This window comes from Triticum dicoccoides, chromosome 3B, assembly GCF_002162155.2.
Source record: "Triticum dicoccoides isolate Atlit2015 ecotype Zavitan chromosome 3B, WEW_v2.0, whole genome shotgun sequence".
Taxonomy (NCBI): Eukaryota; Viridiplantae; Streptophyta; class Magnoliopsida; order Poales; family Poaceae; genus Triticum; species Triticum dicoccoides.
The window spans coordinates 465,065,811-465,079,660 of record NC_041385.1 but is presented as its reverse complement, the minus strand read 5'-3'; the positions used below and the strand labels follow the sequence as shown (position 1 = coordinate 465,079,660).

Sequence of the window (13,850 nt, the reverse complement as noted above, 5' to 3'; positions counted from 1 at the left end):
CCCTCCGCCCGCAGCCTACGCGGAGCTCCGCGCGCCGGCCGCCATCCGCCGCCCGCCGCCGCGAGCTCCCCCTCGCGAGCGCCCAGGAAACGATGGGGAGAAGAGGCCCCGCCGCCGCCGGATCCGCGCGGGCTTCGCCCGGCGGAGCCCACCGGCGACGGCGAGGGGAGTGAGTGGAAGGAGGGCGCGCGGTGGACGGGGCTGAGCCGCCGCTCGTGTCGCCCCAGGGAGGGAGCGACGCGAGGGCTGGATGAAGACTGAAACCATGGTTTAGTCAATCGACACATTGTAACCACAAAACAAAAGGCCTGCTCTGAACAAAAACATCACAGGCACGTCTCGATCAACTTTGGTCACCCTCAAGGAATAACCACTTCGACAGAACTTCACACCAATCACTGTTGCAGGCCTAAAGGAGTCGGTAGATGGCAAGCACCAGAGGAACGAAAACACATGGAACCTTTAATCCATGTACACAAACATGATGCTCCCAACAGAGGAAACACATCAAGAACGCCGCCATCGTTGATCCGAGACTGAACCTGGCTTTCACCCAGATATAACAACCCAAGTGAGAGAGAGGGAGATGCCAACACGCCTCGACAACGCCTCCAAAGAGGGGAAACGACAACCACGGGTGTCGTTGCTGTCGCTACCGACCGAAGACGAGCATGACTTTCATTCGTATTGTTGTGCACCTCCATCCTAGCCCACCCAGACTAGGGCAACCGTCCGTGTAAGTTCACACCGTCGCCGCAACAACACCTCACCGTCCGTAGCCGAAACATCATTGACATCGGCGCAACTAGCACCACCACACCGAGCACACTAAACCACGATGCTCAGCTGCTGCCGAGGCACGACGCCACCACGCCTGCTTGCAACCACCTACCGGGCCCTGCAAGCCCCCCCTGATCCAGATCACACGGTGGGAGAAGAGCCCCCAACCGATGTTGCCATCGAGGCGGCACCACCGAATAGAGCTCGACCCCCTACCACCGCCCCCAAGATCGTCGTTGGAAAGTCTCGCGGCACCGCCAGGGGAAAAGGGGGAGGAGCGTCCAATAGAGGCCCCGATAGTGTCTCTCGGAGGGGGGGGAGGGGGGGCAACGGCATGGGAAGCTAGGGTTCCCCTGTGTCACCTCAGATATGGATACGGGGGTTAGGCCATGCTTGTGATTGGATGGCTAGATCTCGGGTTCCAACTATCGCGGGAAGCTGTGAAGGTGGTACACGGGTGCGTGTTTTTTCTTTGTATAGGAACTTAGTTTTTGTTTGGATCTGAATATCCAGCGAACTCAGCTCTCCTAGTCCATTTCATTCCCTCAAATTGGGTGATATGATCAAACAAACATGTTCACTATGGAAAGCCGCAACTGATATGTATCGCCCGCTACCAACGCTAAGCGCGTTGTATCCAAAAGCACCCTCGCTAGCGGGCTGACCGAAGCGTTACCGAGTGTTTTCCCTTACAACGGTTTCAGGATTGCTCTGTATGCTTATGATCGGTTCGAGGAAGCTTTCGCGCCTATTTTTTTTGCTTTTCCATATTAGTTTTTTTGCTTTTTTATTGGTTCTTTTCCTTTTGCTTTCTTCTTTTTTAAAAAGTAAAAAGAAAAGTTAAAAATCATTTAAAAATGTGGCTTTACAAAATTGTTCATGCTTTTAAAAAATATTGGAAAAATCAAAAAATATCACAATTTGAAAAAATGTTTTCTTTAAAAATATATTTGTGAATTCAAAAAATATTGATGATTTTCAGAATAAATAATTTTTTTAAAGAATATCGTTAATTCAAAAGATGCTCATGAATTGAAAACAATATTGAAGTTCAAAAAATTTCCAGATTTTTCAAAAATTATGCGGGATATCAAAAACTGTTAGCGTTTTCCAATAAATGTACTAAATTTGAAAATTTGTTCATTATTTTGATAAAAACCGAATTTTTAACACAAACTTTTTGAATCGATGAACATTTTTTGAATCTGCAAACTGTTTTTCAGTTCATGATTTTTTTTAGTTTATGAATCTTTTTTTGTTTTAACTTCATGGATGTTATTTGAAATTCGCAAACCTTTTTCACTATATATGTGTAGAAATTTTGGAATATATAAAGTGGGAAATAGAATGTAAAAGAACGTACATGAGAGAGTCTATGTGTGAGCGATGTACACGAGCGAAGCACCTTTTTTTTAGACCAACGAGTGAAGCACCGAAATCATTAGTTAATAGTTACCCCTTGCAAAAATAAATCTCACCTTCTCAAGGGCTGACAAATGACGCACTGTATGTGCGCCACTTGTCGCAACCTGGTAATTTTTAGATTCATTTATTTAAAATGTTTTATTTTCAGAACCGTGCATCCAAATACCAAACCATTTTTTGGATTTCTCACATTGAGATCTTCAAAACTTGATCCCATTTTAATAGGTTTCGACAAACTTTTTTTCACGCAAAAAAAACTCTAAAAAATAAAAGAAGGAAAAACTTCAACCTAAAATGAATAAGAAATGGAAGAAAAACCAGAGCCCGGAAGCATAGTTGCAGTTTTCACTGCACGTGGCTATGCTTTTTCCCTTTTTCACGGAAGCACAATTGTGTTTTTTCCTTTTCGAGAACCATAGTTGTACTTCTGACGAAAGCACATGATATGCTTCTCGCGGAAGCATGTGCTCACGAAACCAAATCTATTATGCTTCTCGTGGAAGCACATGCTATATTTTCCCCTTTTTGGGAAGCACAGTTGTGCTTCTCAGAGAACACATGGTGTGCCTCTTGTGGAAAATCGTTGTTTCAAAAAAAATCCATCAAAATAGGGAAAACCGGACAAAAAAAGAGAAGTCGAAGAAACCAAAAAAAAACATCTAAAACCCACAATGTGTATAGAAAAAAAATCAAAATTCAGAGGGAGCACCCTGCAAGCAACACATGACGGTTGCTGGGCCCATCATTTGGCGTGCTCATAGGGTAAAAAAGAAGTAATCCTACGGGAGCCCCACAAGGGGTAACCCTTAGCTATTTTTAGGGGGAGCGAGGTAACCCTTAGTTGCTCCTTGCGCGTGTATGCAAAGCGATCGAGAACTTTTTTTAAGCGAAGCGATCGACAGCTGCTTGTTGTGCGCTAGCGCCTGCCCATTTATCGATCCATGTGAACAATCCGCCCATCAAGGGATCCCTATAGACGGTGCCTCTATAGCTCGCTTAAAGCAAGTTGTAGGTGGTGTGATTGCATGAAGAGAGCTAGTAGTGTGCCGGTCCATTTAGTCCTTCGATCCATTTGTTCGGTCGCTACGGTCATTTGTTGTTCTTTAATTTCAATATTTAGTTCAAAATTTTAAAATTGATCAGTTGAAAAATGTTGACACGGCGTTATATTTTTCTTACCAAAACTTAAAAAATAATGATAGATTTAAAAAAATGTTTGCGACAGTAAAAAAAATCCTGGGTTTCAAATAAATGTACATGGAATTTTACAAATGTTTATGCAATGTGAAAAAATGTTCATGTAATTTAAAAATATGTTAAACATGTATAAGTATGTTTCAGATGTATAAACAATGTATGATGCCAACAAAAAAGTTGACATCAAAATATATATTTGAAAAAAGATGTTAATCATGTAGATGGATAATATTAAACTTGTATAAAAAGGTTTAGATGTATACCAAAAATGTACAATGTGTATGAAAACTGTAGACATCAAAACACATATTTTAAAAAAAAGTTAGCAATATATTTAAAAGTTTTGTTTTGGACATATACCAAAAATGTAGAATGTGCATGAAAATAATAGACATCAGTACATATATTTGAAAAATAATGTATTTGGACAATGCTAAACATGTACTCCCTCTGTAAACTAATATAAGAGCATTTAGATCACTATTTTAGTAATCTAAACGCTCTTATATTAGTTTACGAAGGGAGTATTAGAAAATGTTCTTCACATCCACGGAAAATATTAATGCATAAGACAAATATAGACATGTGTTGAAAGACAAAAAACGAAAGGAGCAAAAAAACTAAGAAAACCAATAAAAACCAAGAAAGGAACAAAAACGAAAGCGAAAAAAACAATAAATAGACAAAAAGAAAAATAATTTTTTTTTAAAAAAACGTGTAAAAAAAAGAAAACAAGTATAACAAACAAAATGAAATAAAAATTATGAAAACCTATGGAAAAACAAAAGAAACCGAAGTATAAGAAAGAAAGAAAAAAACCATAAACAACTGGTGATGGAATAAAAAATCTGAAGAAAAACAAAGAAAACGAAGAAAACCAAACAAACACAACAGCGTTCGATCCAACGAACGATTGCACAACTGAGAAAACCCGCTATTGGGCCGATCAATCCGTGTCGGCATGTCACTATAAAATGGATTTACCCCCACCCCCGGCGCTACAGAGGATACATATCACCCTCCTTTCGTTTTGTGGTTTTCTTTTTTTATCTTCATTTTAATTCGGTTTTCTTTGTTTTCTAATTTGTATGTTTTGGGTTTTCTTTCTTTTTTATAATACTTCCTTTTTATTTTATTCGCTTTCTTGGTTTCTTTTTTTCAAACATGTCTACTTTAATTAGTGCACAATGTATATTTTTAGAGGACACACGAAGTTTTTTCTGATACACGTTGGACATTTTTCAAATAATTGATGTACTACATTTTTAGTAATACATGTTTTGAACATTTTTTTGAATACACGGTAACATTTTTGAAATATACCTTGGACATTTTTCAAATACTTAATGTACATTTTTTATAATACATGTTTTGAACATTTTTTAGAATACATGGTAACCTTTTTTAAGCACATGTTGTACATTTTTAATGGCAATAAATATATTTTTAAACTACGCAAGTATTTCTTTTACATTGCATAAACCATTTTGTAAATTTCATGGGCGTTTTGGGGAAAACGTGATTATTTATCTAAGATATCACATACATTTTCTTAATGTGAATAATCATTTTTTAACCTATGCGAACAGTTTTTTTACATTGTATATAACATTTTTTAAATCTCACGAACATTTGATTTCAAATGTGGGAATATTTCCATAAAATGTCACGTACATTTTTTAATGGTACAGTTTGTTTACATTATGCTAATATTTTTTACTTTGTATATACAGTTTTAAGAATTTCACGTATATAATTTTTTGAAACACGGGAACATTTCTTTGTGAGGAACAATTTTTTAAGTTATCATTATTTTTCTAAACTGTGTTAACAAAGTTTTATAGTATGTAAACATCTTTTCAAATACATGTTTTTAAATTTCTTATGTAAATTTAACTTTCTGAAATATATGCATTTGAAATATAAGTAAGTAAAGAAGAGGGGGGAAAGACATTCGAGTGACGTCAACATGACAAGCCAAGTCCTACTGGGTCGGCACACCACAAACACCATTTGGGGAAGCAGCTGTTTGGCTCGCAATAAGCAGCACATAATTGTTCCCCATATCACCTCCAATGAAAAAAACCCAGCTAATACTCCATCTCAAGACCACTATTAAACATACATCTCAAAATATAAGTAAAATGATGTATTGCATTAAGCATGATGCCATGTGTAGATGCTATATTGTCTTTATCCCGCGTTTAAGGGAGAACTACACAACTATCTTTTTATACTTAGTGGCAACAATACAATACAAACTTTTTCCACTTTCTATCATTGCAGTAGATTACTTGCAAGATTGAAATCAACTTACATACACAGCTTCCTCTCAGAGATCATTCATCTAAACATGCTCAGTGCAAGAATAATAGATTGAAGAGCATACATGTCTATAAATTATGTGGCAAAGAACACATATGAATCCACGAATAAAACATGTGTCAATGTGATCATAAATGAATTTCATTACACCGCAACAAACACATCATAGAAGATTACATCAAATGAATCACAATCATGTAGGGCAGCTCATGTGATCATTTTATTGAAGAATAAGGGAGAGATTGTCATCTATGTATTATTATTGACCCATAGTCTAAAGAAGACTACTCACACATGGGTATGATGGTAGTAAGGTTGATGTAGATGGTCGCCGTGATGAATTCCGCCTCCAATAGAGTATCAAAAAAGGCCGCCAGATTGGATCGTGATGAGAAAGACCTCCAGACTGGATCCCCGCAAAACATACTGGTGCGACGTCGGAAAATATCCTCAATAAATATGATAAAGGGTCTCAGGACTATATAAAGCCAGCAAAAGAAAGAGGTTGTGAATAGGATGCTAGTGGGACCCATGCAAACCTGGCTCGTGCCCCTGGCCGAGAGCTAGGAGCGAGTGAGGCCCACGGGCAATGCCTTTTAGCCTCCCGATGCTTCCTGGACCCTTCTAGACTTGAAAATCTTCGTCGTATTTGTTCTCGATTTTTTTGGTCTCCAAAAAATTGTTTTCCTTAGAAGTCCAGAAACAACAAAAAATAGGAGCTGACACCGGCCACTAAATTAATAGGTTAATCCAAAAAATAGGTGCAAAATTTATGTAATAATGATTAATTATAGCATGTAACAAACAAAAGTTATAAATATGTCTAAGCAAATTTATCAGAATCGCGACTCAAGTCTTAGAATCTTACGACCTTACGATCCAAACTAGCCCCTCCGATTCTATGATTTTGCTCATAGAATCTAAATTTCTACGATCCTGGTATTTATAATTCTACGATTCACGATCCTATCAACGGAGCTTTGATCCAATTCCGAATCTCGATTCTGACAACTTTGTGTCTAAGACGTACCAAAGTCCACCATCTTTTCTAGGAAAGAGGGAAATACCCTTGGAGAAGTATAATAAGGTGACCGTGAGCAGGAGCAGCGGTTCGGTGCCCATGCTTATCTGCACCCGATGCAAAAAAAAATCAAATAAAAGTACTAGAATTTTTTTTTAAAAATCCATTTTTTGTATGGTAGAAAATTTTGTGTGTGAGGTGCGCTCCAAATTTCAAATCATTTGGACACCTGAGTAGCTCTCGGCAAAAAAGACAAATTCAAGGTCTATAAAAAAGTTTATTGTTCATGTATTGTTTTGACCCAATTTGTCTTTTTTGTTGAGAGCTACTCATATATCTAAATGATCTGAAAATTTGAAAGCACCTCATGCACCAAATTATCTACCATGCAAAAAATTGAATTTTTTTTCCTTGACCGGATGCAGGTGAGCCTGGACTCGAAATGGATATTCGACCGTGCGCAAACTATATAACTATTTGTGCTGAGCTGGAGAAATGAGGGGAGGAGAGAGAAGGCAAGTGAACTATATGTTTATAGTCAGCTACAACACAGGGTCTTAGGAACTCGTGAGATAATGAGATGGGCCAGATATTTATGATGTACTCCCTCCCTCCTACTCTCTCCGTTCCTAAATTTTTGTCTTTTTAGAGATTTCAACAAGTGACTACATACAAAGCAAAATGAGTGAATCTACACTCTAAGATATGTCTATATACATCCGTATGTGGTAGTCCATTTGAAATCTCTAGAAAGACAAATATTTAGGAACGGAGGGAGTAGTATAATATAAGAACGTTTTTGACACTACACTAGTGTAAAAAATGCTCTTATATTATGAGACGAAGGGAGTACTACAATATATTTCCATAGCTAACAAAGTATATGAGTAGACTATTAGATTGACATAGCCTAGAGTTGGCACTACTTAGTATCATCCTTGCCCTTAGGATGCGGGTCCTAACAAACAATGAGGTAGTACTAAGGCCCGTTTTAACTGTGAATTCTTTTTTTCTACGATCTTTGACTAGAAATCAATTATTACTACCTTCGTAACTAAATATAAGACATTTTTGCAGAGAAATTGCTTTTGGAGGCCGACCTCTATGGAGGCCATCAAATGCAAAATTCATGAAAAATCACTGTTTTACATTTCAAGAAATTGAAAAAAAAACAGTTATAGATGAAGGCATAATGCACAAGTGTGTAAATTTTCAGGATAAAATACATTGAAATGAGGGTTGTGAAGGAAAAACAAATCTGAGGCTTTTTAACACATGATAATATTCATCCTTTCAGACCAAGAACTTTTCTTTTTGTACGGGTCGCATTTTAACCTAAAATTTTACACACATACACCTCACATCCTTTTTTACTTTTACGAAAAAAAATCAGATTTTTTTTGTTACTGAAATTTTTTGAATTTTTCAAAAAATCGGCCTCCATGGAGGCCGAGATCCCAAACGCCATGCTCATTTTTGCAGTCCAATTTAAACTACAAAAACATCTTATATTTAGTTACCGTGGGTGTATTTAATTGTCCACGGCTTGGACGTTTCTTCACCTCCAGCATATGTTCGGCTTGCTCCAGCCCATCCGGGTCTGCATGCCGCAATTCGTTTCCCAAAAAGAAGGACATTATCTTTAAAAAAAAAGAAGGACATTAATGGCTTTGTTCATCCACAACTAGGAAATGCTCCAGCATTTTTGGCAAAGAGTTAGCTGGAGGAGCAGGATAACCAAAATGCTGTAGCACCAATTATGTTATGTATGAAATGCACATTAATCCAGCATTCCCTTTCCAAAAGGATGCCACCAAACCAGTCCAATATTCTAATGGTCAATACGTGCACGCAACGATAAATAATTCGATTATTAAATTCTAAATTCGTAAAGTACTGATTAGAAGGGGAAAGGGCAGGCCAAGTCGTCGTTTATAAATTCTTCCCCACAACAATTCAACCACACAATGCTGAACGAAGCCGACGAGTGGTGTGCCTTCGTCTGACGGACTGCTGGCCCAGCTGAGGCCACCAACGCTCAGGTCAGCGAAGCACGGTTCAACTGGTACATTTTATATCGAGAAATAATAAAGAAATGCAAGGCAAAAGAATAGGTATATCTCATCTGTTAGGAAACAAAATCGCACCGCTTTTGTTTAGAATAGCGAATTGTATTGTGCCTTTGGCTGACCGCCTCTGGACGTGCTTCCCTTCACCTTCAACGCGGCTCTTGGAGTTCGACCGTTTCAACAAGTCTCTGATTCATCTTTTCCCCTTTTTTAACAGCGCAGAAGACGCGGTGTTGGATCTCTGCTTCTCTCCCCTGTTTTGAAGTTTCGCCATAAAGAAAAGTCTCTTTGCTTCGAGAGACAGCCACCATAGTCTCTCTCCGCTCCGGTATGCACAAACCGACTTCTCGGGGCAGTACCTGATTCCCGCCTATGCATGTGATCTGATTCTCATAGGAGTAACCCAGGTGGCATAATTGCTTGATCCTGGGCTGCCAGCACCGTTCCTGACCCGAGAAGATGTTCTCCTTCAAGTCCAGGTATAGTATTTAGTTTCCTCCCGAGTTTTCTTATCCGAATCATTGAATCATCGAATCATTTGTTATCTGTTGGCCAACATGAATCATGGTTGCGGTTCCATGAAATTTAGGTTTCTGTCGAATTTCTTGGGTTGTTATTTCTTTGTTTCGATTACTGTCAACAATCGATGAACCCAGGGGCTTTGTTTTATGTTCACAGCGTCAAGTCGTCTTCCAGTGGGAACCAAGTTTCCACGCCGCGCTTCACTGAGGAATCAGATATGCACGAGCAGTTGAACAAGTTGCAGGAGGAGCTGGTAAGGGAGAAAGAGGAGAAGGTACGTGCACTGGATGAGATAGAGGAGCTCAAGAAGAAAAGCAGTAAGAAGAAGAAGCTAAAAGGGAGTAGCGGAGATGATCAGTTGGACCTTGCACGCAGATTAGAGCAGTTGGAAGTTGAGCTGGAGGCAGCAAGGGATTCAGAGAAGAACATGCTAGTGTCGCTGGAGGCCCAAACAAAGCAGCTTGAACAAACCAAGGTATCTCTGGAGGAGGCCAAGCTTGAGATAGATTCACTTCAAGACAACAACAAGACCTTGGTTGCACTGTCCTCTAATCCAACTAGACAGCCAGCCAGGAATTTCAGAAGAAGGGGTGTAATGTCCTTCTCCTTTGCCGATCCTGCTGAGGTGGAGACATTCTCATTACAGCGTGACCTCAAGTTGGCTGTCGAAGCTGAGGAGAAGTGCAAGAAAGCCATGGATGACTTGGCGATAGCCTTGACGGAACAAACCACGGCAGCTAGAGAGGCAAAAATGGAGCTCTCGATGGTGCAAGCTCAGTTGAAAAATGCAACAACTGAATTGGAGAACTCAAAGGCCTCTCTGGAAATCATGGAAGAAAAGCTCCGGTTGGCACACGAAGAGGCTGCCAGACTGAACTTTGAGTCGGATGAGTTGGCAGCAGCCTCAAAAGAGAAAGAGAGAGGACTCATCGATTGCATCAAGATATTTGAGGGGGAGATGAACAAAGCAAAAGAAGAGAATGACAAACTGTTTGAATCACAGAGAGTGATCAGAGATGAGAATTCCAGGCTGAGGGAAATGCTGAAGCATGCGGTTAATGAAGCCAATGTAGCAAAAGAATCCTTGGAGATTGCCAGGGTAGAGAATTCTCAGCTTCAAGAAGACATGTCTGAGAAAGAGAATACCTTAAAGAGCATCGTGCAAGAATACGAGTCCTTGAAGGTAAGTGAGGCTGCTGCACAGAGTAGCATTAAAGAATTGAAGGACATGATTGATGCTATGTTCAGTTCAGAGTCGGCCAAAACCTCGGCAGAAGCATCACCCATAGATGCCAAGGGAGGCGACGGGAAAGGAAGATATGTGGCAGCAGATAATATGTACTCTGATGTTGAAAGCTCTCCTCGTTCAAAGGATATCAGGAGTCCTGCAAGGCAGCAAAAGAGGACGATTCTTAGGAAATTTGGTGACATAATGAAGAAAAGAAACCCTCAAACTCAAAGTGTAATCTAGCATCCTCAGGCACCAGGCAGTGACTAAATACAAGTATACACTCTAGATTCCATTTTGTTTCTTCAAATCCCTTGTTAGTTGTAATGCTTGACAAAATGAGATGTTCCAAGTGCGGAGAAACCCTTTTATCCATTCAGTTTTACAGATGTAAATTACAGAGAATGTAACCTATATGCAAAACATACAGGTAGTGAAAATATGAACCCGACATAGTTTCTAGGGGTGCTTGACATATGCTGCCTCCAACTTTCAATCTGCTACATCTGAAAGCTTGTTATGAACATGGTAGATGATAGGTAGCCAAGACAAGGCTGCCGCACAACAAGAGCAGGGGAGAAACTTGGGTAACTGGGACTATTTTTCTAGTTATCTATTGATTGATATTGCTAGGCATTAGTGCATTACATAGCCAGCTTACAACTTGGAGGCTAGGCCGAACTAACAGATTTTAGTAAATAACAAACTTGAGAATCAAGGAATATCTCTAAGAGATTTAAACTGCCAAGGATAACTAGGGATGCTTATCCCCTTAGTTTCAGGCGTGGCTCTTTCCATCGTGGCCTTCTTGTGCCTCCCGTAGGTTTGTATGTCTATCCCCACATAACAAAGCTTGATATGGAAATTCTCTTATGTTTTAGACTAATGCAGAAACCTAGCAATGTGCAATTTAGCAGTCCTAGTCTTGTCATAACAGTCTGCAGAACCTGTTTATGAATTTAAGAATATTTGCAATTGAACTTGCCTAATCGTTGTTTGTCTATTGTTCTCTAAACAGAAATAGTTTAACAACCAGGTAAAATAAATACCCAATTTCCCAGTTCTAAACCTCCTTGTCAATGTGTTGTGAGTTCATTATTTATATAAAATCGAATAAAACTGCATTCCAGTCCGCATACCCAATCATAAGCTCTCGAGATAAAAAAACTAGAAAACCATCTCTCCACTATATATCCAAAGCAAAATAAAGCATGCAGCTACTAAACTAGGATTTGCAACAGCAGCAGCTAGACCAATGTTGTCACAAGGAAAATGTCAGTTTATCCGGATTACCAAAATATACAAGTGACTTCCATTTAAGCAAACCAATATGCAGCTACTGCTCTGTTCCCTAAGGTTGTTCCTGTATGCATAATTTTAACTTGCTGCCGACCATCCTCTGTGGATTGAATTTTGCGCTTGCGGCAATGACAATTCCAATTAATGACATCAAAGGGAACAAAAGAGGAATAAAGAGCTCATGGACGAACATCAATCCTTTGTTAACGATGTAAATTTCACGGAGGTCTAAAGTCCCTTCTGTTCATATAGATCAAAGTAACATTGCAGCAAGCATATCCCACTAGCCAATGTCTAAAATACATATATGATTCTGTTGAGTACCAAATACTGGTCCGCTAGAAAAACTACAGCACTTTCCTTGGGATTAATTGACCTGACAACCATGTGTTCATCTCAGTCAAGGTTGCAGCTAGAAATTCCTAGGTAAAACTGGATCAAGATTGTTTTATCACCCAGAACAAAATTATTTCCATGATCAATAGAAATGATTATGGAAATTACCTTTAAAGACTGTTTCTTCTACTTTCTAGTTTCGATTTCTTTATAAACAGCAGGGGGGCTTCTTTTATTGAAGGAAAAAAACCCAGGTTTATCATGATACTAACATCCATTAGACTCGTCTATTTAAAAGCCATGCAGGGAATCCATGTACCTGAGACAAACAATCTGTGGCCTGTAAATTTGATCCTTGAACTCACAGACAGATACTCTGATTGAGCAGATGCTGCGAATGACATGTGTGCATGAAGTGCATGAAGAGTATGAAAAGCCCTATCTAGATTCCTGGGACATCTCTACCATTGTATGAGTTTCATTGGCCATCATTTGCATATGAAAGCTGATTTTTCTCAGCTCAGATATGATCTTGTTCATCTCTGGATGAGATGCATCACCACCCACAAACATATGAACTCTATTAGCAATTTCAGTCCAGCTGTATCCAGGTTGTTTCTTCACACCTTTTTCCTTCATTTGACCTCTTATTCGATTGACTTCACCCCACATGCCAGCAGCAGCATATATATTTGAAAGCATCACATAAGGCCCTGAACTTCCTGAGTCTGACTGCACAAGCATTTTCGCCGCAAGTTCACCCAACTGCACATTGCCATGAGTCTTGGAAGCCCCCAACAATGCACCCCAAACATTCTTCTCAGATTCAAATGGCATGTCTTTTATGTAACTACAAGCTTTCTCGAACTGTCCTGCTCGTCCCAATATATCGATAATACAAGCATAGTGTTCAGCTCCTGGACATATCGCGTATTTGAATGACATAAGATCAAATAGTTCCAAGCTGTCATCCACCCTGCCAACATGCCCACATGCTGATAGCACACTAAGGATGGTAATATCGTTCGGTATTAGCCCACGTGTTTCCATCTCATGGAAGAGAGAAATAGCTTTCTGATATTTGCCATGTTGTGCATATGCCGCGATCATTGTGTTCCACGAAACAATGTCCTGGCTTTTAAGGTTTATGAAGACCAACTCTGACTCACTGACATCACCACACTTGCTATACATTGTGATCAAAGCATTACAAAAAGATGTGCTAGATTCTAACATTGTTTTGACGGCAACAGCATGTGTTGATCTTCCTTGTCTGAGCAAAGCAAGAGCAGAGCATGCTGTCAGGGTTGCAATAAGAGTCGCATGATCTGGTTTTGTACCTTCTCTGAGCATTATGATGTGCAATTTCAAAGCTTCTTCTCCGTATCCATTATGAACATAACCTGCAGAAATATGGAAAGTGAAATGTGAGGATTTTCGAGAGTTCAGTGGCAGCATTAAAAAGAAAGAAAAAGACCTAGGTAGAGTTTTTTCTTTTATTATGATTGCTATACCCCCCGCCCCCCCGGACGAGGATCCCCTGCCGTACGGCAGGGTGCCGTTCCATCACTGACACATGGGCCCGGCTGGAACATGGCCCACCTGTCAGTGGTCCAACGGCAGGTGCCGTATGTCAGAGGAGCTCCCC

The 13,850-nt window shown here is 39.7% G+C and overlaps 2 protein-coding genes across 4 annotated transcripts in view; one reads left to right on the top strand and one right to left on the bottom strand.

Annotated features, from left to right (window-relative positions):
* The first annotated feature begins 8,689 nt into the window (after positions 1-8,689).
* LOC119276540 (myosin-11-like) lies at positions 8,690-11,042 on the top strand. Of its 3 annotated transcripts, XM_037557624.1 has the most exons (4): positions 8,690-8,790; positions 9,035-9,145; positions 9,225-9,296; positions 9,496-11,042. In XM_037557624.1, exons 3-4 carry the CDS (start codon positions 9,277-9,279, stop codon positions 10,808-10,810), a joined length of 1,335 nt encoding a protein of 444 aa, XP_037413521.1. In that variant the 5' UTR covers positions 8,690-8,790; positions 9,035-9,145; positions 9,225-9,276; the 3' UTR covers positions 10,811-11,042. The 3 variants fall into 3 exon arrangements, with proteins under 3 accessions (XP_037413521.1, XP_037413519.1, XP_037413520.1); XM_037557622.1 differs by having other exon boundaries at positions 9,035-9,296; XM_037557623.1 differs by lacking the exon at positions 8,690-8,790 and having other exon boundaries at positions 8,885-9,145.
* Positions 11,043-12,213: 1,171 nt separating this feature from the next.
* Positions 12,214-13,850, bottom strand: part of LOC119281400 (pentatricopeptide repeat-containing protein At4g02750-like) — a 3,128-nt gene continuing 1,491 nt past the window's right edge. Inside the window, exon 2 of the mRNA XM_037561916.1 lies at positions 12,214-13,605. Within this exon, the coding sequence (XP_037417813.1) occupies positions 12,641-13,605 (965 nt within the window). The 3' untranslated portion in view covers positions 12,214-12,640. The remainder of the gene's footprint in view (positions 13,606-13,850) is intronic.

Bases quoted from the DNA above. Each gene is read 5' to 3' on its own strand.
- LOC119276540 (XM_037557624.1), top strand. From the start codon at position 9,277: ATGTTCTCCTTCAAGTCCAG. The intron at 9,297-9,495 runs GTATAGTATTTA...TTATGTTCACAG, and splicing joins ATGTTCTCCTTCAAGTCCAG to CGTCAAGTCGTCTTCCAGTG.